General features: G+C 42.4%; 1 protein-coding gene across 1 annotated transcript in view; it reads left to right on the top strand.

Moving 5' to 3' along the window:
• The window catches only part of SYBU (syntabulin), a 42365-nt gene extending 17213 nt beyond the window's left edge, over positions 1-25152 (top strand). Inside the window, exons 3-6 of the mRNA XM_026841590.1 lie at positions 18825-18927; positions 21338-21541; positions 22525-22674; positions 23875-25152. Of these exons, the coding sequence (XP_026697391.1) occupies positions 18825-18927; positions 21338-21541; positions 22525-22674; positions 23875-24985 (1568 nt within the window). The 3' untranslated portion in view covers positions 24986-25152. The remainder of the gene's footprint in view (positions 1-18824; positions 18928-21337; positions 21542-22524; positions 22675-23874) is intronic.
• The last annotated feature ends 10 nt before the right edge of the window (positions 25153-25162 follow it).

Raw genomic sequence — 25162 nt, 5'->3', positions numbered from 1 at the left:
TTGTATCAGGCTGCTGTGCTGAACAGGAGCCTAAACACTTCTACACATTCACATTTTTGTTGTAGTTAGTCCTGCAAAGATTCATCCTGAATTCCTTGCGGCTCATGTCACCATTTTGTTAAGGATCATGGGAAGTGTTTTGCTTTCTACAGTCTTCATTTTTTTAAATTCCATTAGAATGCTTAGCGCAGGGATTCCAAATCTGGATCTGCAAACTGCAAAGTACAGATAAACTTACAGAGACATGGATGAATAAGGGAATCTTGGGCAAGAGTTGTGTCAATAACTTTTAAAAGGCTTGCATGTTTAAAGTAACAGAGAGATGTACTTGTTTTTAAATGTGTGTGAGCATCATAATTTGAGAAGGGCACCTGATCAGATGACTGTGTTCAGCATTTCTGGCAAAAGTTCTGGTCTTTACTTTCTTGCTTTTGGTGTCATGGGCACACCTGGGACAGTTTACTGTATGAGCTTAGGTTACTGTTGGAGCTATCTCTTAGAGCCTGTGGAACTGCTGAAGTGTCACATGAAATTATTAAGACTTAAAATAAAACATTAAGACTGTCCCTGACTTGTCCCCTCTGCACCTTCAGGAGCTTGCAGTGTAGAAGTGTAAGCAGCACAGCATGAAAGGAGACCTAGTTAGGATCAGCTCCCAAACTGGTTGGCTGTCATTCATAGCTCAGTTTGGTAATAACTATTCCAGGTAGCAGCAAAAATGTTATTATTTTTTCATTGCTGATAAAACATCTGGCCATCTATTACTGAATCTGGCTAAAATAGTAACATTATGGATTACAGTGCATTTGAACTATAGATTATATAATCTATAGATATATAAACTATATCTAGTCTAAGCCATAGATTATATTTCAAGAAGAGTGGTCATTGAGAATTCAAGCATTAAAACTTCATTCTGTTTAAATTAATGGCAGAATTTCAGAAGCTTTCACCACATAGAGCACTTAGGTTGGACAGTGAGCACAAATTAAAAAACATGAAACATTAAAAAACATGAAGTCACATCTGAACACAAGAAAACACTTCTTGTTTTTATGCTGTGATAGTGGTCAGACATTGGCACAGATTTCCCAGAGAAGTTGTGGAGTCTCCACCCATAGAAAGACTCAAAACTCAATTGGACATGGTCCTGGGCAGCCTGCTTCAGCTAGGCTTGCCTGAGCAGATGATTGCACTAGGTGGTCTCAGGAGGTCCCTTCCAACCCCAGCAATTGTGTGATGTTGGACTCTTTTTTCCTTTAAATAGTGCATCACCCAGATCTGTAGTTAAGTAGTTGCAAGACACAATTTGTGCTTTTTCTGCGCTATCTTTCATGTCCATGTACTGCCGTGTCACTTATAATGAGTTCTTAGAAATGAAAGTATAAAAAAAGTAACTTCTAACAATCACTATTTAATTAAAAATTTCATTTAACTTTGAGCCATATAAGTAATGTGTTGGCAGTATGACCTTTTCTACTTCTTCCTGATGAATTTGTCAAGTCATGAGTGAATGAGCCTTGGGGTAGGATGTCCTAGCCTGAACAGGTTAATCTTTGAAGGCTTTAGGGCTATTAGGAATTTTAGGAGAAACAGGTGGGGCAGATGGTATCGGCCTTAAATTGATTGTGAGTACTCAGGTGCAGATGCTTTTTTAATCAGTGTTGGCGTTCACAGTGAACAAAATAATGCAGTGGAAATTACAGTTAGAGCTAAAGAAGCCTATGTCTAGCTGGTAGAACATAATGCTTTTCCTGCTGGTTGTTTCATACTGTCTGGTATATGAGAATTAGATTCCCAGGATACTCAATGTCCAGGAACTTATTCTTGGAGGCACCCTGTGCAAGTAAATAGTAGTGGCTAGTTAGTGGCTAGTTAGTCCATTAGTGTAAAATTAGCAGATAAGTTTATCTATATTGCTACTTGACTTTTATATGTGTCTGTATTCTAAAGGCAGTCACTTTAGTTATTTTTAAAACAAAATGTTAAAAATGTGGTTCAGGTTATATTGCTGGCATCTGATTGTATGATTTTGCAGATTTTTTGTCAGCTTGCTCTCTCTTCATCATGACAGTGTGGGAATAATAGTGTCTGAGTCTGATATATATATATATATATATATATGTATGCACATGCCTCATTTGAAAAACAGATGAGTTCTGCAAAAGAACTGTCTTAGAGTTAGTTCTGGAAATACACTTCACTCTCAATAATTTAGCCTTTCTAGTTGCAGAAGGATGCAATGGTAAGACTTTGTTTTATCTTGAGAAGGCTGATAAAATATTAGAAAGACACATTTTACTGGTGCACTTAGCCAGCAACATCATGTCTTGTGTTTGCACGGCTTTTGTTCATTCTCTGTACCAAAGAGCAGGCAGTGGGAAAAATAACAGAACTGTCGTCCACGTTGTTCAGGAACAACGGTACAGAATACAAACCCCAAGTTACGGTATGTGCTAACTTGAATAGATCCTATGGCATGCAAAGAGATTTATTGTTCTTCATAACTGCTAGATGGTACTTCTACCTCTTATGTTGCAGTGCTTTTTAAAATGCTGCTGGTGTACTAATGTATTCTAATGCAAAGTCACACTCATTTGAAAAATCCAAACAGAAAACTTCTATTTGGAAACAGCAGTCTGCTTTGATTGATCTCTAAAATAAATAGCATGCTTTATTTTAAAAGCAGAATCACACAAAGCTGAGAGTGATGAGAAGACTGGTGACAGCAGTGTAATGTGTCTCTCTTTCTGCTGTGACTTATTTAGCAGTTCTTTATAATCCACATTCCAAGCCTGCACCTTTTCTGAGGGAGGGATATTTAAGAGCGAGGGTATGTCAAAAAACATTTAACCTGTTAACAAATGCAGGATTTAATCAGAGTACACAATTCTCTCATTCTTCAGTCAGTCATAACCTCACTTGTGCAGTGAATGTGGGAAGATTCGTGCTTCTATTCATGAGAATATTCATATAGTTAAATACGTGGTTGGTGTTGAGTGCATAACAAAATTAAGAAATGAGCTACACCTGATTCAGTGTAGTTTAATCAGTTGTAGAACAAAAAAATGTCCTGAAGATGGATCTAGGTGAAGTAAGTTCATAACAAATGATGGAGCACCTTGCCTGTGACCAAAAATTGTCCATATATTTGTTTCTTTTGTACCTTCTTGAAGTATTTGAATTAATAATAAGCAATCTCTTGATGTTGCCGTACTTATTGTAAGTGTAAAGCATAAATTCTCTGAGGGATGTAGAGGAGCTTCCAAGTGAAAAGCCCAGGATCCCTGGGTCACTTTAACCAGATGAGGATGACTTTAACTTGATTTTTAAGCAGCTTAATATTTGGCAAAGAGCATATGCACAGTGGTCAATTACATGTGGTTCTGGAAGGCTTTCCATATGCTTTTTAAAATATCACCTTGGCAATAAAAAGGGAGGAAGCACATGGTTTGAATGCTTTGCTTCTGTCCCAGACCTGATAGCAGCCAATGTAACCATCCTGACTTTTAAATCTAACAGTACACAATGTTTAATTGCTGTACAGTTTTAATTTCACTCTTCTCCCTTTCTTATATGTGGACTTCATAATTTTATGTGAGACAGTAAAGTTTCTGAGATCTTTTCTAACACAAGGTCTAACGAATACAATTGTGTGTTCGTTTTTCTCATTTACTTTTGCTTTTCTTTCTTCACTTAATCTTTCATTTTGGGCCCATACAAAACAGCTACTGCTGATTTTTTTTTAAATAACAGTGTTTGTGGGTAATAATTCTGTATGCACTGAGACCTCCTGCATATTTTACTGATGGGATCCGCTTTAATTTAATGTCTGTTGCTATGGAGCTGTGTAGATTTGCTTACTTGACCTGCCAGCACGGGGAGTTACTAAGGACTTGGTTGCCATGGGTACCAGAGGACTGGGCTGTGCTTCGCAGGGAGATGAACATGCACATCTTGCCCTCCCCGAGTGAGGACACCATGTCTGGGTTCAAGCCCACACTATCCTCAAAGCTTGCATCCTAGAGTTGAGCGTGGAGGAGCGAAGATTTGGTGTGTTGTAGCAGTCAGTGCTGTGAGGTCTGGTGGACAGCAGTGGGGTGGAAGCTGCTGTTGGGGGATCTGGCACTTGCGTTGCCTAGGCACCCCCGCATTCTCTGGAATACCTGGGTCCTTGTGACGTGTTCGGAACTGTTCCTCCCAGTTGGGTCAGCAGAGCCAGTAGATCCCAATGGATCTCCTGTGTCTGGCATAAATCCCTTAGGTTTTGTGATTCAGAAGAGGTAGAATTTGAATCTACCGGTCTCCTTAGACAACCTCAGGAGCTGTCAGCTGCGGGTGGGGACTGTCTCTCTGATCCAGTGACTAGTCCTACTGCTCACAGGAGGTGGAACAGCATTAACAGGTGAATCTGTCATTTCCCTTCTTCTGGGGGTTATGGGAGCTGTTTCAGAGGTAAAAGAGATGTGAATTCACGGTCTTTAGCCAAGTTGAATAGAGATGGCCAGTAATTTATCTGACCTCAATTCCATATCTGTAATGTAGGTCTAATCATTTCTGCCTGCACAAGTGCGGTAAGGTCCTGTTTTGTTTTAAAGGAGATGTAATGAATAAACTCGGTGAATCTAGCATGCGGTCTTTCTGCAGGTACATAAGCATTTACTTTAGGATAAGATAAATAGTGCCTCGAACTCGCTGGTTATGCTAACTTTCTGATGACTAAAAATGGGACCAAGGTTGGCTCGGACATGGGTGTCTACATTGGAGACAATCCACGTTTAGTCAGGTGAATCCCATCCCTGTGTCCTCTGTTCCTCATCAGGACTCTGACAACTCTGTTGTTAGCCCTTACTGAAGCCAAGTACAGTCTCTGTCTCTTTTATTTCTGGTTTTGGTTTGAGTTGTTGTGTTTTAGTTTTTTTAACCATTCAGTTGCAGTAGAAAGTCAATGTTTGAAGATCATTCATGGGTCTTCACGTCTAATTAGTTGCCTTTTTCTCTTCTGTTCATCCCTGATAACCTTTGGCACCCTCTGTCCTGTTCCTGAAGTCTACAGCCCAAGGTGTGCCTAGCATTGAACAGGGAGATTTTGTATCTTGTTTTGCACTGTGAATTTGCAGGAATTAAGTATTTTCAGTTCATAAGCTAACTAAATCTCACAGAAGTGAAAAAAGTGCTCTTTAACTTCCAAGAGATAATACTGGAGTATAATCAGGATACAAATATTTTGAGGAAAATGTACTTGGAAGGTTAGGTTAAAATTACTAGCATAGCACTTTTTTTTTAGTTGGAATTTATATGTATTTTAGATTTAAACTTTGAATTTAAACAAATTAGCTTGAATTGATGTGGAAAGCGTGTTCAAATAGCCAAGTATTTATCTCAAAGAAAAATAAGCAAAATAGTAGCTACAGAGAGTGTTTTGGCTTTAAAGTGTTTCATATTATTGAACCTAAATCTCAATTCCTGTCAAATTAAAGTGGGCTACCAAAAGAGGCTTTTAATTCTGTCATGTATTTTATAATCCACCCCTTCCAGAAATTTATTTTAGATGTTGCTTAATAGAGATGTAGGCAGTTAGTGGTTGGACTATGTCCTCTCAGGACATACATCTCTTTTTGTTCAGAAGACTCTCAGGCTGCAGGAAGTGCCTAGATGTCACAGCAGAAATGGAGGATCTAAAATAGAAGCCAGCATGTTGCAAAGGAGGAATTGACAAGTAAATGGTGAAAGCCTGAGTCCCACCTGTACTAGATAATGACCTGCCCAGCTGTGGGGCTGATGGCACAGGCCACCTGCAATTCAGGGTCTTGGGCACAGATATTTTGCATTTAGGTACTTATCCCCTTCATCACAAAATTAAAAAAAAAAAAGTAAAAGAAATCCCTATTACTTAGTTTAGTAAAGGGAAAAAAACCCTTATAGCTAAGATCTGTTTGGGCCTCTTTTGGAGGATGGAATCAAGCACAAAGGAGAAGAGTGCCTTAATGCAGTGCTGCTGGGCAGGCTGAGGATGGATGCAGTGAGTCTGCTCCCAGGGAAGGTGTTCCACTTTGTTTAATTTAGTAACTGTTTTACTGGGGGTTTGAAGCTATGTTCCCAGCAGGCACACTGTGACTCCTTTCTCTCTCTGTCTCTGTCCTGTTAATTGTCCTGATGTACAGAAAGTGGGACAGCCACCATTAAAGGGAGATTCTCACCTGAGGATGCCTGCAACCTTGAGCTTAGCATTGCACTTGGTCCATGAGAGAGCCATGGCTCTAACTGCAAACTGGAGTGAGTAGGGAATGCAGATCTTGGATTTTTGTAGGGAGCGCCCAGGCTGCTGGACAGGATAAGACCTGTGCCAGTGAATTCATCTTTTAGCTCCAGATGCCTTTTGATAGGGATGCAGGACTCCTGGGGATTGTGGGGACGTGCTCCTGCATCTGAAAAAGATGGCTGAGTGCCTGGCATAAGAAGGGCACTGGGGTTTAGAGGTCTGAGTTGAGACAGGTATCTAGGATGGCAATAGCTGTGATCTTTAGTCAAAAGAAATTCTTTCTGGCTATTCAAGCAGGCTTTTTTTCTCTCCTCTGCTAATCCAGAGTGGAATAGGAAACAAAAAAAAGAGAAACTGATGCTATACACACTGCACACTCTATAAGTATTTGTTTTAAAATATGTGTGAGGTCAAGCTAGAACATGCTTTGCAATTTGTGTATTTACGGCAGCAAATTTTCTGCTCCTCCTGGCTGCTTTCTGTGGTTTTCAACCTGCTTCACCTCCACAGAAAGAAATATTGTGCATATGAAAGAGGCCATTATGAATCTTCCCTGAGGAGATTTGGGTTTTTTGTGCTCTGCTTTTAAATTACAATCTGTATTATTTATGCGAATGTTTAAAATAGCTTTCTGATTCCCCACTTAAAGTATTCTGAACCTACTCCAGCTACATTTTACTATGCACAACTCCCACCAACCATCAGTTTTTATTTCAAGTCATTTTTCATGAAATAACACGCTTCACATCCAGTATCCTGTGTTGCTATTACGTAGTTTTCTTTACAGTTTTCCAGCTGTATTCCTCCTTCCCATGATAAACAGTGTTGCCAATATTCATTTTTATCTAAGAATACACAAATTGCATTCCCTTAATCTCCCTTCATAAACAGTGCCCTGTAATCCTGTTATCATTATTGTTGACCTTTTTTGGAATTCCTCCAGGTTATTAATGCCTTTTTAATGAGAATCCTGGGATTTAAACTGTTTTCTAAGCAATGTTTACTCAAGAATTGATAGATTATTTCCTTTTCTATTTTCCTTTTACATCCCTTATTTCTTTTTTTTTGTCTGACATCTTACTATGTTCAAAGTGGAGCTATGCAAATAATTGATTTGGGGGTTAGCTGCCAAGTCAAAACATTAAAGCAAACCTTTGTTTCAGACTGAACAAAGACAGTATTCAATCTAAAATATTTAGAATGTTTGGGGAGATTTTTTGATGTTTTTATTCCCTTTTCAAAAGAAGAAAGAAATTTGTTAGTTTTCAAAATTAAAGCACCACTTCAAACAGAAAGTAGAAAATTCTGTTTTTCCATTTTCTGGCCATGTTTGACTTCAAATCATGAATAGTTTCAGTGTTCTCTGAACTTTGGTTTTTTTGGTGACCAGATTAATACCTACAAGTTTTTGTTTTCCTCAGGGTGATTACTTTAAATGCTTTTTTAACAGTATTGAGTGGATATGTCTATATATTCCTTATGTTTTTATATCTGTAGGCATGAAAAGCTAAGGGAATGTCTTTATTTTAGTCATTCAAGTCTCACACTTTTGATTCCACTGTGGTATTAAGACACTGGGAAAATTGGTGGTTGCTGGGCTCAGAAGTGGAAGCTCAGGCGTAAACTGAGCAGGTCTTTGCAGATAGTAGTGGTATTTTAAACCCTTGACCTGTTTAAGCAGTGGTATTTTACTTTTTTTTATGTACCTAGAAATCTAAATCCTGGTGAAGCTGTCTTCTAGGTGCCTTCATTCTGTTTTAGTTCTCACTCGAAGTTACGATTCTGAGCTGAGGAAGAGCCTAGGAGAAGGGACAAATGCACATCCAGTCCTTGTTCCAGTAAACAAACCAAAATTAAAAAAAACAGAAAATAAAATCCAACAGCCAGAAGAGCAACTGGATAGAGGTTATGAAACCTTTCCCAAACCTTCAGATTGTAGAGCTTAGTTTTCTCATGTGTGTTGTGTACAGGGGTTGTGTAGGGTTTCCTGATGATAATGGGAGCTGTGGGAAATTCAGGTCTGTTTGTATTCCCATGTGTAGCATGGGGTAATGAAGAAAGGCATCCTAAATTGGGTGGATTTATGGTGGAGCTGGAGAGAGGCTTGATAAGCTGCAAGGACTGTAACTCCATCTCCTCATCCAGTTCTTACTGCTGGATACGGTGTGTGTCCCAGGTAGTGTGATGGGGAGATGCCTCCTTCCAGTTCAAAGCTAAATTTGGTCCTGCGATTCCCAGGTGGATCCTTTCCCCAGTAAAGCAGACAGCAGAAGAGAGTTTTCTGTAGGCCCCTTTATGTGGATCCTGATGTATTTGGTGTAGTGTGAAACACTCACCCTCGTCTTTAGACAGGAGCCAGGCACCCAACTGTTCAGCACTTTTAAAGCTGACCGGCTTCTAGGCATGCCCAAAACCAAGAGTTCCACACAGCTGAGCAGCTTTACTGATTGAGAGTGATGGGAGGAGGTATTTCCTGAAGGAGGTAGCAGGTAGGGAGAGCACCACCTCCAAAATTCCCTCCTTGGGAGCTGGGGACCTGGTATCCTTTTGTAAATTCAGCCTCTGCAAGGTAGACATCGCTTTCCCAAGGAGCTTGAAATATATCGCCTTTAATGTGGCATAACAAAATAGTAAACCTATTTTATAATAGCATATCTTATATATACCACTACATTAAAAAATATATAAAGGAAATGAAAATTCTGTGCTTCTTTACATATTTTATTAGTATTACAAGCCTTGTCTCACTTCCATGCTGAGGCACTTTGTTACAGGGCTCTGTTCTTCCCTTCTGAAGTTCTGTAAATAATAGGAAGCTGTTGGCTTTCAGATTTTGGGCAGGCTGTGACTGCTACAGTTGGCAGAATACAGTGTGACCGCAAACCCGCAAGGATTAATAAAGTGAAAAAGCACAAGCTTCTTGCCTATCATTTATGTTTCTTAACATTAAGAGTGCTATTGGGGGGAAAAAAGCAGCAAATGACAGCAGTCATAACTTGAAATGCATTGCCCTTAGACCTACCTGGACTTTATTACTGTAAAAAATACAGTTTGGGCAACCAATCAATATACTGGGTAGGTTTTTACTGTTCTTTTCGATAGGCAACACTTGAACTCTGTTAGTTGTTTGTAATCATTTCACTGTGTGCATTACAGCAAATATTTGATTAGTTTGTGACAAATTTTGCTTTTTATCCAGGGACTGCAGGCTTGTTTAGTTAGTTACCTCCCAGATATGTTTTCTCGTTCCAGTGTTTTTCTCTTGTCTGTTGAAAACATGTCAAACCGATTTAAAATGGTTTATGCACATTATAATGAAAACCATGTGTCCTGTGTTAAGGGTGACTGTGCAAAAGCTTTCAGTTGAATCATGTTTAGCATGTGATTTCATGAATTTGCATATATGCTGTGAACACGTCCCTGTGCAGTTAATTGCTGTGCTCCAGCCAGCCTCTCTGTTTCTTGAGCATGTGAACGAGATTTAGGAGATGTGTTGAAGGGATCTCTGAAAGCCCTTTGTTAAACTTCTGCCACCAACATGACAGGAGGGCTGGGATATTTTCCCAGTCTATGATGGAGTTTGCTCCCTTTCTGTGTACTGCTAAGTCATCCTTGCCAAAGATGACATTTTCCAGCTCCTAAAAATACTTCTGACCAGCCTATCCATTTCCCTTCAAACAGACCAAATAGCGCTGCCAGGTACATAAAACATTTGAGGTGACACTATATGCTTATAAAAATTACTTGTCCATAGGTGGATTTACACGTACATTTTATAAAACTGTCAAATGTAAGTTGAATGTCGTATTATACAACTACCTGCCTGTATTTTTTTGAACTTCCAGTTTTAGTATTTCTATTGAGGTTGGTGTAGCAAAGCAGCATCCTTCCATCTCTGATTCAAAAAGCCTTTTTGCTTGAACAGGAAAGTAAGTTCTCCAGACTGTTCCCTTTTGCTCCATGAACATATGTTCCTCCTGAAAAAGGTCATTTCGGGTTGAGAAGAGAAAATTTATGGGAGCCATTTTTAAGGTGGTGTTAGAACAGCCCAAACTGCATATAGAAGCACTAAAAATAATTAGGTCAGGCTTCACTTCCATGTGAAGAATCTCCTTAAGATAGATATATATATATATATAGATATAGATATAGATATAGATAAAGCAGTAAAAAAACCCCAGCTTGCAGTGCCCTTTGTCTGTTCCAACATCTGTTTGTGGCTGCTCTACAAATCCATGAATTAAAAACAATTAAGGAAAACACAAGCCCAGATCATATTGATATGCAGAATATACATGATGGCTTTCAGCCAGTATCAGTAATTAGTTTGTAGTGACTGTGTTTTTAGAGAAGAGCTTGATTGATTGTGGTTTCACAGCATACACAAGTCACATTCTGTATTCATTTTGAGATCTGCAATGCTTATAATTTGCATTAATGTAGTTCAGATTACTACCAAAACTATAGTATTTAGATGAGATCAGAAAACTGCTTAATGAGATACATTTTAATTATTTGATGATAACCCTTATTCCAAAGTAAGAGTAAGCAAGCAAGATTACTTTAGATCACACAACCAGCAGCCTGAATTAAAATGATCGTTTGTAAACTCAAGCTTAGAGAGAAAACTTCTCTGGATGGAGCCATGGGCTGAGGCCAACTGGAGGAGTTTCACTGAGGGCAAATGCCGGGGGCTGCCCTTGGGCCACAACAACCCCCAGCAGTGCTACAGGCTTGGGGAGGAGTGGCTGGAGAGCTGCCAGTCAGAGAGGGACCTGGGGGGGTTGATTGACAGCCGGCTGAACAGGAGCCAGCAGTGTGCCCAGGGGGCCAAGAAGGCCAATGGCATCCTGGCTTGTGTCAGCAATAGCGTGGCCAGCAGGGACAGGGAAGGGATCTGAGCCCTGTACTCGGCACTGGTGAGGCCGCCCCTCGATTCCTGTGTTCAGTTTTGGGCCCCTCACTACAAAAAGGACATTGAATGACTCGAGCGTGTCCAGAGAAGGGCAACGGAGCTGGTGCAGGGTCTGGAGCACAGGTCGTACGGGGAGCAGCTGAGGGAACTGGGGGTGTTTAGTCTGGAGAAGAGGAGGCTGAGGGGAGACCTCATCGCCCTCTACAGCTGCCTGAAAGGAGGGTGCAGAGAGCTGGGGATGAGTCTCTTTAGCCTAGTAGTAAGCGATAGGACAAGAGGGAATGGCCTCAAGTTGCACCAGGGAAGGTTTAGACTGGATATTAGGAAGCATTTCTTTCCAGAACAGGTTGTTAGGGTTGGAATGGGCTGCCCAGGGAGGTGGTGGAGTCCCCATCCCTGGAGGTGTTTAAGAGTCGGGTTGACATAGCGCTGAGGGATCTGGTGTAGTTGGGAACTGTCAGTGTTAGGTCAGTGGTTGGACTGGATGATCTTCAAGGTCTTTTCCAACCTAGATGATTCAGGAAAAAAAAATTAAAAAAAAAGAAAAAAAGAAGAAGCAGCTCCAAGAAGTGATAAATCTTGCTTTAGCATTTCAGGCTTTTCTTCAGATAACACCCTTAAAAATGACACATTTTGAGGGCAGAGTCTTCTAGTGGTAAATACTCAATTCACAGTGTCGAGCCCATAGCTGACAGTGGATTTTGGTTCCACTCCCTGGCCTTTGCCTTATTACACATTTGACTTGCTATTTCTATATGTGAGACTTTTATCTTGGAACTCAATATTACAATATATTTCACACCAGACAGTAACTGGGTTAAAAGTGGATATAATCCTGGGAGTAAGGAACAGGACATAGGACCCTCCTCCACATGGACTGCTCAAATCTTTCAGTGACACAAGCTGCTCCCACATGCTCTATCTATACCTGTGTCTCATACTCTCCACTACCATGAGGTCTAGAGTCAGTGGAAGAAGCTCAGGATGACCAGTAGGTCGCAGTGGTTCAGGAACTCCTATGAGAGGCATGGATTTGAACTCCTCTGGTCTAAGAAGGGCACTGAACTCAGATCTTTTCCCTGAGCCCTAACTGCTCAGCTGGGACACAAAACAGAGTGTCAGCACTAGCACTGGCCATATTTCAAAGGAATGCTGGTTGCCTGCACTTGCAGAAATGGTCTAGCTCCTGTACAGAGAGGTTCGGAGTGAATCTGAGGCATGCATGTGGGCACGCTCAGGACTACAAGTAGGTGGTTAAGTCTGGGAGATGGGCACTCTTCACTGGCAACTCCTATGGACTGCTGGAGGTGTGCTCCTGCCTGGCATGCTCTCTGCTGTGAATCTGGATTACAGTACCTAACCACCCCCTCTGATTTTATATGCAGTTTAGCCATCAAGCTCAGATTTGTGAGTTGCATTCTCAGAATGATGTCAAGAAGCTGGGCAGAGCAATGCCTGACATTGTTGATACTGAGAGTACCAACAGGCATCGCCTCCCCTACCCACTGTGCTGTCCAACAAAGCCATCACTCCCCACTCTTGGGTGGACACCCTCCCAACTGCTTGCTAGTGCTCGCTCATCAGACAGATCTGTTCGTTAATCACATTTTAACTGATTGCACAGTGCAGTAGCGGCTGGTAATTTGGGCATCTGGCAAAGATGCAGTCAGAGAGGATGTGGAGAAACTTTCAGTGACTCTCCACAAATTGTTTAAACCTGCTGGGTGAGGAGGCTTCCAGCTCAATAGCAGACAGAAGACTTTGGGGAAGAACTGCAATGCAGATCTTGCTTCCCTCTGTTTGGGCTCTCAGCAGAGCCTCCCTACCCTTGAGCAGATCAGCACTCCCACCCAGCTTGGTGTCCTCTGCAAACTGACTGAGGGTGCATTCGATCCCCTCATCTAGATCATAAATAAAGATGTTAAACAGGAGTGGCCCCAAAACAGAGCCCTGCGGGACAACACTCGTGACCGGCTGCCAACTGGATTTAACTCCATTCACCACAACTCTCTGGGCCCGGCCATCCAGACAGTATTTTACCCAGCAAAGCCTGTGCCCATCCAAGCCACGAGCAGCCAGTTTTGCCAGGAGAATGCTGTGGAAAACAGTGTCAAAGGCCTTACTAAAGTCAAGCTAGACAACATGCACAGCCTTTCCCTCTTCCAATAGTCAGGTCACCCTGTCATAGGAGATCAGGTTTGTCAGGCAGGACTTGTCTTTCATAAACCCATGCTGATGGGGCCTGATCCCCTGGTTGTCCATTAAATGACTTCTAATGGCACTCGAGATGATCTGCTCCATGACCTTCCCTGGCACCGAGGTCACACTGACAGGTCTATAGTTTCCTGGATCCTTCTTTCTGCCTTTCTTGTAGATGGGTGTCACATTTGCACCCTCCAGTCCAATGGGACCTCCCCAGTTAGCCATGATTTCAGGTAAATCATGGGCAGCAGCTTGGTGAGTAATCTGCCAACTCCCTCAGCACCCTTGGGTGTAACCCATCCGGTCCCACAGACTTGTGTGCATCCAAGTGGTGCAGCAGGTCTCTGACCACCTCCTCTTCAGCTGTGCTGACCTCAGTCTGCTTCCCCATCCCAACTCCCAGCTCATGCCTCTGGGTGTCCAGGGAACAGCCAGTTCCTCTGCTAAAGACTGAGGCAAAGTAGGCGCTGAGCACCTCAGCCTTTTCCTCATCCTTAGTTGCTTTTTCTTACATTTGTCAGTCCATGTAAGCAGTGTGGTTTAGATTGCTTGTGGTGTACAAAATCTTGCAGGAAAAAACCCATATTAAATAGAAAAGAAGAAGCATTAGTGTTTCCTGGAAATACACTTCTTATGCTGTTAAACATTAGAACTAGAGATGTAGCTCTGAGTTAGAAGTTTCAAGATAAATGAAACCACATCTCTTTAAAATACAGGTCCTTTAAATAGTGGGCATTACAACTTCATTCTCTCTGCTTTTTCAGCTGCTTCTAATGGCTTTTCTGCAATTTTGTACACAGTCAGGCCCTGTCTCTTCCCCTGGGGTCTCTAAATAAAGCTTTCTACAGAGAGAGCATGCCACTTACTCCTCTAGTTGCTGCACTGGGTGGTGAACATATATGCATATTTTGGGCTCTTTGTCATATAACAGGATGCTTTTGAACCAAAAGAGGCTCATCAAATTTAAATCCTTTACATTGTGAGAACAAGCTGTCTCGTCAGGACTGTTTTATTTACACCTCTGTTTCACTGGGTGAAATATGCAAAACCTAGCATCAGGAGTGAGATAGCTATATATTATAAAGAGGTCATGTTTATGGAATCAGAAGATAGGTAAGCTTGGTGGTTTATATACTTTGGAAGCTATGAAACAGTGGTGAAGTTGCAGATAGGAAAGACTTACACAGAAAGACTAAATTTTAATAAGCTCATATGCATCCCAAGTTTTGGGAATCCAGTTCTGCTCAGCTGTCAATGTTCCTGTCACAGATATTATGTGAACTTTTTCCTTTTTTCCATATTTTAATCATACTATTTAGGTAACAAATGGACAATAAAATGCACACAAGAAAGTTTGATCTTTACTCTTACAGAAGGAAAAATATTTAATGCTAAAATTTTAATATTGAGGCCAGAAGACCATCCAACAATGTATCCAACCATCTGTAATGGCCAGACATAGCAGATTGGGATGCCATACTCCAGGTGTGCATGTGGGGTTATTGCGTGACTCTACATAAGAAATGTATACACTGTCTATATATACATATATACATACATGACATGGTATTTCTGTGCTTGCATACTGTCCTGGTAGGCCAAATATACCCAATCTGTTCTACCTGTAAAAGCTGTGAATACAGTGTGTGATATGGTCACTGTACTGTGTCATTATCCTTGCACTATGGCTGAGGCAGTGCAGAGAGCAGAGATAAAGGTAGGGCTTTTCTATCCTCAAGATGTGGGTGCGACGGTTGCACTGCACGAGTGGGATAAACATGTGCTAGTGCCAGCTGCCCGTGTACCTGCCCTTGCGCAAGTAGTCCTTTCTTCCTCTCCTCAGTCCTGCCCCAAAGTTTGTACTTGCATTACATACAGGATGGAAATTTGCCCTTGAGTAATTAGTAGGACGTTTCCCAGTTGATTGTAGTGCTGCATCAGGACAGCATTAGCCCCTGAGCTGTGGTCCCCGACCCATGGCACAGATGAGCACGTCTGTCTGCTGGTCCATCACCGCCCTCTCTGCCTCTGCCCGGATTGTACCTGCCCACGCTGCCTGCACTCCTTGTCACAGGCAGTGCAGCATGCAGTTGTGGGGTTGCAGGCTCCCTTCTCTTCCCCTCCGTGTGAGCTGGAGCTAGGTGACTGTTGTGATGCTGTCAGGGCATGAAGGAGACTAAAAGGCAGCACAAAGTGTGATGCTGACTGCAGCATGCTCTCAGCTTGGTGCAGTTGCCTCTCAAGCAGTGAAGTGCAGAGATGGTGCTAGATGCTGCACTGTTTTACTCCAGCTTCTCAAATATCCGTTCCAGGCAAGGAGCAATCCTGAAAAATGTTACAGTCCTGTGTTTGCCATCCTCGTGTTGTTTTCCCCACTTCACAGAGCAGTGCACAGCTCTGCTCCCATGGCATGGGCATACAGCTGCTTGGAGCCTACTGCAAGGTGGAGGGAGGCTGGATCAACGGGCCTCCCAGTGTTGGATGCCATATGTGTGGCATGAGCATTTCCATCAGAGCATACTCCTGAGCCGGCTCACCTGCTGGCAGGCTGTTGGTGCCACTGAGTGGCTGAAGCATGAAAGAATATGTATGAATGAATGTCAGATGAGATACCACTGAAGCTGATGTCTCAACATGTAGCATCTTTTGCACGGGAGGGTGTGTAAGACAGTCCTCTTAACAGCAGAGTCTCAGATCATAGCTAAACAAGTCTTATGGACAGTTGGGACAAAAGAATATGTTTCTGAGAAATGTCAACCTCTTTCATGGTTAATGCTGAATCAGCGGGTTGTTCTGGAACTTACATTCATGAGCTTTTGCACTCACATTGTCACAGTGACAAAAAAATTCAACAGGTGTCCTTAGGAAGCTGTCCACCTGGAGAATGGCATTAGGAGATATGAGAGGCCACATTCGGCTCCTGCCCATATTGCTGGTAGGCAAGGAGTTTCATCTCTTTGTTAAGACATTTGTAAGATGGAAGTCACACTTACCCAGGAGAATATGTTGCAATTTATATTATATGGATAGGTGCCATGTTGTTTTGCTTAGAGATGTCTACCAAATGGGAGAAAATATTTTTTAAAGTCTCCTAGTAACACTGCTGTCAGGCTCTGCTACATGCAGAGCTGACTTGAACATCACTAATGCACTTGGAAACGACACTTAGCAGTGACCTCTTTAATTTATAAAATGTTCTAGAAGATCCTATAAATAGCCACATGCCTACTTTTAAGCGTAAGTAGTCTTCTGTGCTCAGTGTTAAGCTTGGGTGTAGCTGTTATCAGAATTGGGGCCAGAAAGGTTAATTTGTGCTTTGCAGATACAGTTCCTGGTCTCAGATGCAGTTCAGTCTTTCAGAAAGCTCAGCCTTCGAGGTGGTTGCGTCTCCAGGCTCTGCTGACACTTATTGGCAGTGCCTAGCTCAGCAGCCCTTCCCAGTGCTGTGCTCCAAGCCAGGCGGGTCAGGGAGAGGCTATTATTAAGCCTTGCTTCTTCAAAATGCTTTCGATAGTGAGATCTGATTATGATGTGGTCTACTTAAGCAGAGATAAGCCTCAACTAGGACTCCTGTTCTCTGTGCCGCAGCCAGGACTTGACTTCGGAAAACTGTTGGTGTCTTACAAGGGCAGGAATGTTTTGGGGTCCCAAACACCAGAGGTATGAAACCTGTGTGATGTGTTTACCTGTTCGGGTCTTGCTTGGAAAAATAGATTTGGGAGTAGCACGATACTGAGACAGCATTTGGTATCTCAGTCTTGTAGATGGGAGTGTTTTGTTTATCAGGAAACTCTGTTTCAGCTTTGGACATCATGTCCCACGCTCATTTTGCTTCCCCAAGGAGAGGGTCACATCTGTACTCATGATATAAATACTCTGTGAAACAAAGCGGTTTTGCTGCTCTCTCTCCCTCTTCTTGCAAACTCGCATGCAGTTCTGATCAGGTTACAGCTGTGATCACTTGGGTCTGATTATCAGGGATGTTGTAGTGGACATGGACTTGGTTAGAAGTGATAAAGCTGCATCCTTGTGATACCCTTTTGAATCTTTTCATATGAACACTTTGAAATTGGGCTGAGGGATATGCTGGGCTGAATCAGATACACAGGGAAATAAGGACCGGTCTCAGACCTGGTGAGGTTGGGAAAGCATCGGGTTAAATCTGAACACTTCTGATCCTAAAATTGGTTGCTAAGAGTTGTCAGATGGTAAGGATGGTTGCTGTATGTCACATCCTCTTGAAGGCTGTGAAGACACGCTCCAACGAGGCCTTTTCCCAGTCCCAGGTGTTCAGGGGTGCAAGAATGCCTGAATGCCTGTCGCCATCAGCTCTGCAAAGGATTTATGAGACTGTGCACGTGAAGGTTTTATCTGACATGGTGGGGAGGATAGTAGCTGCAGCTACATCTCCCCCTCGTGGAAAAGATAGCAAAAATGGGGTTTGTGGTAAGTCTGCAGCCGCTGGCTGGGGGTGTCTGTGCATGGCACAGCACCCAGAAGTTCTCAGGTGAGAACTGACCACTCGCTTAAAGGATGTTGGAAAGTTATTTCCATCTGCTTGATAAAATTGTCATCCACTATTGTGACTCTGCAGAGTGAGACCTGGATAGGACTTGTGACATTTGCCATTGGAGTGACAGACTGAAAAAAAAAAATCCTGATTTTAGAGTGGTTTATTTTCCAGATTATAAGATTTTCTTAGTACATCCACCTACTACTGACCTTAGCAAAATGAGAGCAGTTTTCCTTATATATGCCAGAGCTTGGGAAATAAAACTGTGATTCATAGAAAGTCAGTAATCAGATAGATGGCTTAGCACCTGAAAAGTACTTGGGAACCACATGTGATTATTGGATTATTTTAAGGCTATCAGAACTGCTTTACTATGCTTCTGTGCCACATGAAAATCTGCATATATGTGTACATATATATATGCCTAGACCCTGTTGGCCTATACATATTTATACATATATACATATGTATATAGTCTCAGAAACCAAAATAGAAGCAGCTTTCCTCCCAGCAAGGAGTGTTTTCGCATGGTATAAAGCAAGAGAAATTGCTGGTTACAATTGTACACTCCTATTCACTGTGCTCCTGAAGGAGCCACATGAGCAGCCTCGTTCATGTGTTGATGGCTGTGAGAAAGCAAACAGGTTGTCACAACCACTGTTCCTAGCCGAGTCCTAAAATGGCTTCTGTGGTGTGAGAGTTTTGTATCCAAATGTTTTTTTCTGCTCTTGTTGAAGTGCCAGTTATGAAGAAATGTTGAAAATCTGGAACAAATCCAGCGCTTTTCCTCAGGGATGTTTGAAAATCCATGCAACTTCTGAAATTCACACAGGACGGACAAAGGAAGGATGCTTGTGATTCACTGTTATTTTGAAAACAGTCTTTGAGTTATAATTTCCATCATGTTTTCACTCTTCCCTTTTCCTTTCCAGGGAGTGAAGCCGATTTTAGTTCTTCAAGCAGCACAGGCAGTATTTCAGCACCTGAAGTCCATATGTCTGCTGCTGGAAGCAAAAGATCTTCTTTTTCTCGCAAGTAAGCAAAGTAATTTTTCATGAATAGTGCAAATGTTGCTAGTGCAAAGATAGACTGCTGTGTAAGGTCTTGTAGTTAATACATATAATACAAGTATTACGAGTTTTAAAACAATTTGGGTGAAAGTATTATCTTGGGCAGTGCTTACACCGATGAGAACTGTGATCTAAGAAAGGAAAAAAAAATATTCGAAACACAAAAATTGTCAATATGCCAGATCAACTGACTGGTATTTTTTTGTTGTTTATTCATAACAAGTATGGGAGATACAATCAGGTAAATCAGAAAAGGCATTGGCTGGAGTGGAGGAGGGAACAACTGGGTGTATGTTAGTTAACAGCAATACTTGTAACCAGTTAACCTTAACCTTTTAGTCTTATCACTTTGTTTTCTCTCTGTAATAAATTGTCAGCTTGGCGTATACCTTTCCAGATCGTGACCTTATTTTTTGTAGAAAATAGTAGACAACAGTGCCTTTGATGCTGTTTTCTTAAACACCCTTGCCCAACCTTTATATAACTAAAACTATATGCAAATAAAAATTATCATATTCATCTATTTAAATGAACCGTTCATGAAAGATTTCTGTAAGATTTCCCCCCATCACATGCGAAGTGCATATCCAGACAGCTTGCGCATACGGGGGCATTGGGATGAAGCAGCGCATGTTGTGCTCTGCCCACGCAATCCCTGCTGCTTACATTTTTTGGAGTAGGAGGAAAGAGTTCAAATTGATGGGACTGGTTTCCTGCTCTTTGTGGAAGAGCTGGCAAACAGGCTGGGATCGACAGCGGGACACTGGTGTGCTTATGTCACCCAGACGTCTCCAAGGTCACAGCGTGCTGCAGTGTACAGAGATCAGCAGAATTGTGCTTAACGAGCAGCTTCCTATCTGTATCGTGAGACTGTTAGAAAAATAAACATTACTTAAGCAGTCTCTAGATCAAATCTAAAAAGGTACTAGCTGTGAGAAAAAAAAACAGTACTAAGTATAATATGAAGCCCTAAAGTCACCTTTTTTTCGGTAAGATTATGTATCATTTCATATATTATCATGTATTTAAATACACCTTTAAATGAGAGCATACTGACCTACTCAGTTGGACAGAAGTCCTCTATAATAGTGCTCCTTCCAATGCATTGCTGTGTTATGCACAGTCTGTGCAAGTTCTGCCTCACACCAGAGTTGGTGCTGTACTGTACAAAGTGGAAGATGTCTCCTTTGCAATATGTTCTTTTTTAACTGTTTGACTTAATTCACTGTGAAACATATCAGTGTTGTCACAAACTACAGTCCTGCACTTCATTGTAAAATAATTATAAAATTACCCAAACCGCAGCAGTGTGATGAACGTTTGCAGCAGCCACTCAACCATCTGTTCCTTATAAACTGTTCCATTTTCAGAGAAGGGAGGAAACCAAGTCAGACAATTTTAAGAAGAGATTTTGCTTCATAATTCTGTGGTATTTAAATTTTTATGTTCAAGACTTTTCTTTTGCTGACTGGATTTGCCTTTTCCCATGTTTTTTTAAACTTGCCCTTTAATTACAATTTAGAAGAGCAACTTTTATGGGAGGGTGAAGGTAGCAGGGTAGTAGTGCAGGAAGGCAAACCAAGTGCGTAAGTGAGGAACGCACCCCAAGAAGCTGTCCTCAGAGCACCCCAGCCCTTTGGCAGCTGTCGAGTACTGCAGATACCAATTGCTTTCAAGCACACACAGTTGGCAGTCAGATTATTTAATAAAAGTGGGAAAAGAAAGGTAGATATGTATGAGGTAAACTGGAAGGAAGAAAGAAAAGGCCATGCTTTCCTTTGTCTATTTTAATACCATTTCAGCCTTCTCTCAGTGGGGTTCAAACTGTATCTAAGCAAATGAATAGCTGACAATGACAGCTGAAGCACCCAGTATGCCAAAGGCAGAAAAGAACAGTGGCTCAAAGAAAATCTGTTTTCACTGCACGCTGTGACCCCTCGGGCTGCTTGCTGAGGAGCATGAAAGCAGTCTTAACAGCAAACCTCCACGGACGGGCATCTCTCTGCAAGCCTGGCCAGGGAAAGCTGAAGCATGAGTCTTTTGGCACTAATCCAGGCTGCAGTCCTCTCATTACTTAATGGATTCAGGTTCAGGGAACACAAACGATCTGATGGAATCCCTGGGAACTGTGCTATCCACAGAGAAATGTGAAAATGGCTGAGGTTTCCCTACAACACGTAATTCAGTCTGAGCGCTCCACAGTCAGTGAAAGAACGCACGGTGGCTGATGACTTAAGGACTTTCTTTCTTCCCAGCCACTCACAGTTATCTCTCTAATTTAGTGTTTAGACAACTCTGTGTGTAAAAGGAGACACATAATGGGTTATGTGACAAGGATAATCCAATATGCTTTAACCATTTTTGTTCCCCTCCAGTCGTGGCCCTTATGGTCGTAATAACGGATCCTTATCCTACAAGTCTGGAGGCAGCCCACCTGCTTCCCGTGAAAAGGACCCTTTTCCAATGCTGTACAAAAACCAGCTGAGCCCTACTAACATCCATCAGAGTTACAGGGCTTCTTCAGCCAGCAGCAGCAACTCAGGCTCATACAAAGGAAGCGACAGCAGCCCAGTGATGAGGCAAGTCTTTACTTCATCATCCTGGTGTTCAGCACACTGACTTACCTTCTCTGCACTGTAATGTGGGATCAGCTGTATGAGTTGCTGAGCAGGTCACCTTGCTCCTCAGCATAGGTATGATTTATACTGGTGGCTAGGCAGTCAACAGGGTGCTCCATCCCTTGTAAAATCCCTTTATTGTTCCAGCACTGTAAATTTCAAGGTTGCTTTTAATCAAAGGTTTTTGTAGTTGGTTTTCACTCCAAGGCAGGACCCTTCATGTGGTTTCATGCCATCAGTTCTCATGGGCATTTACTGGTTCTTTCATCTTAAGGGTCCTTTGGCTTTGGAGAGAGTTGGGTGAGGTAGTATAGAGACCATTATACACTTGAACGAAAATTCATCCTGCCCAGCCTTAGGCACCTCCCTCTTGCAGTTTGCTGTACAGGAAAGAGAGACCTGCCAGAGCACCGTGACATATTGCAGAGAAGTAATTGCCACGTGCTTCTGCTGTTTCCCTCTCTCAGGCAACAAAACAGCCAAGCATGTCAGATACACACCTGAAGTTAGACAGGATGAATTCAGGTTACAGCATGCTCAGCTTCATAATGGACGTGTGGAGCTGAGCTCAGTCTGTGCACTACCTCACCTGGCTGTGTCTGCAGCTGATGCCTTTGCCAGTAGCCCAGCTGCCTGCTCTTGGACATGCTACCTATTTCGGGTGAGGGGATGGCGAGGGATTTTGAAGTTAAATGTCTCATTTGATGTAATGGCACTGAAACCAAGTATGGTAACTAGTGAATTGTGCACTATAGCCACAAATCAGGAGTTTCCTCAAGTATTTTGATTTGCCAGAGGGAGTCACTTGTGCAGAAACTGAGGAGCCCCAAATGAGTCAAGTGTAGACTCACCTTTGTATCAGCCAATGGGATGTTTTTCTTTTTGCCAGAACTGAAGAACTGTGGGAGTGATGTTATGGGATGGTTCGTTTTTTTTCGTTTCAGGCGATCAGGGAGATACAATTCTTGTGGTGACAATCACAGCATGAAGCCACAAAATCCAGAGCAATACTTGACTCCTCTGCAGCAGAAAGAAGTTACAGTACGGCATTTGAAAACAAAGCTGAAGGAATCTGAGAGCAAACTTAAAGAAAGGTAAATTTCACTTCAGAAATCAGAGTTAGAAAGATTTATTCAGGAGCATTTAGGAGTGGGAATCCTAAATATTTTTACTCATTTCTTGACCACATAAAGTTTTCATTATGAAATTTGAAATATGATCAGTCTGATTAGGTTGCTTTCAGGTTATTTCAGGTTTCATAGTGTTCTCAGGGAATATGTACCATGCAGTTCAGTTATGAATATAGCTTGCTTTTCCTTTCTTTGAACTTTCACAATAGAATATTTTTAAAGGATTATTTTTTACCAGTCTTAGCATTGAGATCTTTTATATATAAACCAGTTTCTATCTGACAGTATGCATTACCTTAGTCTCCTGTTTTACCTCACTCAGTGAAATACGACTACAAACGTCCTCCTTCTCCCCTAATTAAAGAAAAGCTCTTACATAAACTAGTGTGCCCGCTTATGTTTTTGTCATTTGGGTACAAATTTTTCATAATAGTCCTTTGTGTGGACACTGAGCAAAGAAGTGACAATGTGCATTACACAGCAACAGATGTCATCTCTTTTACTAAAACTGTGCTCTGAGAGCTGGCTCTCCAGCAGACACAACTGAAGTGGGCACAAATGACTGTTTGAATGGAGCCCCAAGGCAGAGGCCCATGGATCCTGTGGTCCAGGTTGGGATAGCCTGAGCTCTGCATCTGCAAGGGCTGGATCTCAAGGCGCCCCCTCTCCCCACTTGCTTGCAAGTCAAGGCAGCAGCCTCTAGCTCCACACTGGGCAAAGCAAGCCAGGTGCCTGCAGCCCTGAGCCGTCCTGCTGTCTGAGGCCAGTGTTGGCTCTGGTTGTATGTGAGGAGCTGCTGGCAGGCCCAGGGGAACGCATCCAGGCAGCTGATTCTCATTTCCTCCAGGGTCAGGCAGTAGGTGAGATGTTGGACCTGACCTAGAGGTCACCACTTGTGCCTCAAAATGCCAGGATCATGGCACAGCCCACAAGGCTGCTGGCTGTGTGGCGAGGTTGGTGACCAGTTAGCAGCCAGCCAGCATGTGTTGGCAGCAGGCTTACATTTCTGCTGCTCTCAGAGGCAGCAGCAAATGGTGCATGGAGGAGATTGCTACCTTCTTGGAGCATCTCTGTGGCATAGCCATTGCAGTGTGGTGGAGCCTCACATTGACTCTTTAACTGCCCAGTCAGCAGAAGTGTTACAACATTTTTGTTTTGTGACAGGGAAACAGAAATAGAAGAGCTCAAAGCTCAGCTGGGACGGATGAGGGAAGACTGGATTGAAGAAGAGTGTAATCGTGTGGAGGCAGAACTGGCCTTAAAGGAAGCAAAAAGTGAAATTAAACAACTCAAACAGGTTATTGAAACCATGAAAACCAGCTTGGCTGAGAAAGACAAAAAAATTCAAAAATACTCCATAGATATAAATATTCAAAACAAGAAACTGGAATCTTTGCTGCAGAGCATGGAGATGGCTCAGAATAGCTCTGTGAGGGATGAACAGTGCCTGGAGTACACGTGTGACTCAGAGAGGAAGCCCTTAGCATTGTGTGCCACGATGCCAACCAGCCTTATCACAGAGGACCAAGCTCTGGAGGAGGTGGCAGATAGTGGGCTGCTTCTTAATGAGGACACAGGTAATGGGAGTGGTTCATCTGAACAGAGTTTGACCACCACAACCTCTGAGTGGAGTGATCCAGCTCCCTCCAGTTCTGCTGTGAAAGAGATGCTTGAAAATGTTCTGGATGAAAAACTAGCTTCTTCCCGGGAGGAAGAGAAAAGCAGCAACATCATGGTAGAACAGGCCGTCCAGACTGACATAGTGCCATATAGCCTAGATGTGGAGCAGCTCATTCAAAACATCTTCAGAGCTCAAGATGCTTATCCTCTAAGCCCACCTTCTTCACTAAAGGAATTGGGGGAATTATCTCTTGGAAGCTTCAGTGATTCTGGTATCACAGTGGACTTAACTCCAAGTGATCCAAACTCTGCCATCCTTTTGTCTCCTATGGAGTCTCCATGCAGGAAGGTGGAGCGCGGAGTTAATGAAAACCATTTCATGAAAGAACTCGACTTTACTGAACCTCATGACGATGAAGCCTTTGGGTGTGTCAATACTTTATCTCAGACAGGAATAAAGAGGAGATACTGGAGCAGCAGTCTCCTCCGAGATGTTCTGGCTGTAGCAGCCCCTGTTGTGCCAACTATCATGTGGGCTTTCAGTACTCAGAGAGGAGGAACAGATCCCATTTACAATATTGGAGCATTGCTTCGTGGTTGCTGCCTGGTGGCCATGCACTCTTTACGCCGTACACCTTTCAATATCAAACCCTAAAGTCCACTCTGTCCCTGGGCACCAACTGGCTGAGGCACAGAGAAGGAGGGATGAGATCATAAGAATTTACTGTATATTCTGGCAGAGTCCATAATTTTGCTTTTGACTATTTGATTTGCACTATAAATCAGTTCAAAAAAACATGTTCCTTGTTTCAAAATAAAAAAGCTGAACCCT

This window comes from Athene cunicularia (assembly GCF_003259725.1).
Source record: "Athene cunicularia isolate RWA chromosome 2 unlocalized genomic scaffold, athCun1 chr2_part1, whole genome shotgun sequence".
Classification (NCBI taxonomy): Eukaryota; Metazoa; Chordata; class Aves; order Strigiformes; family Strigidae; genus Athene; species Athene cunicularia.
This window is presented reverse-complemented; position numbering and strand designations above follow the sequence as displayed.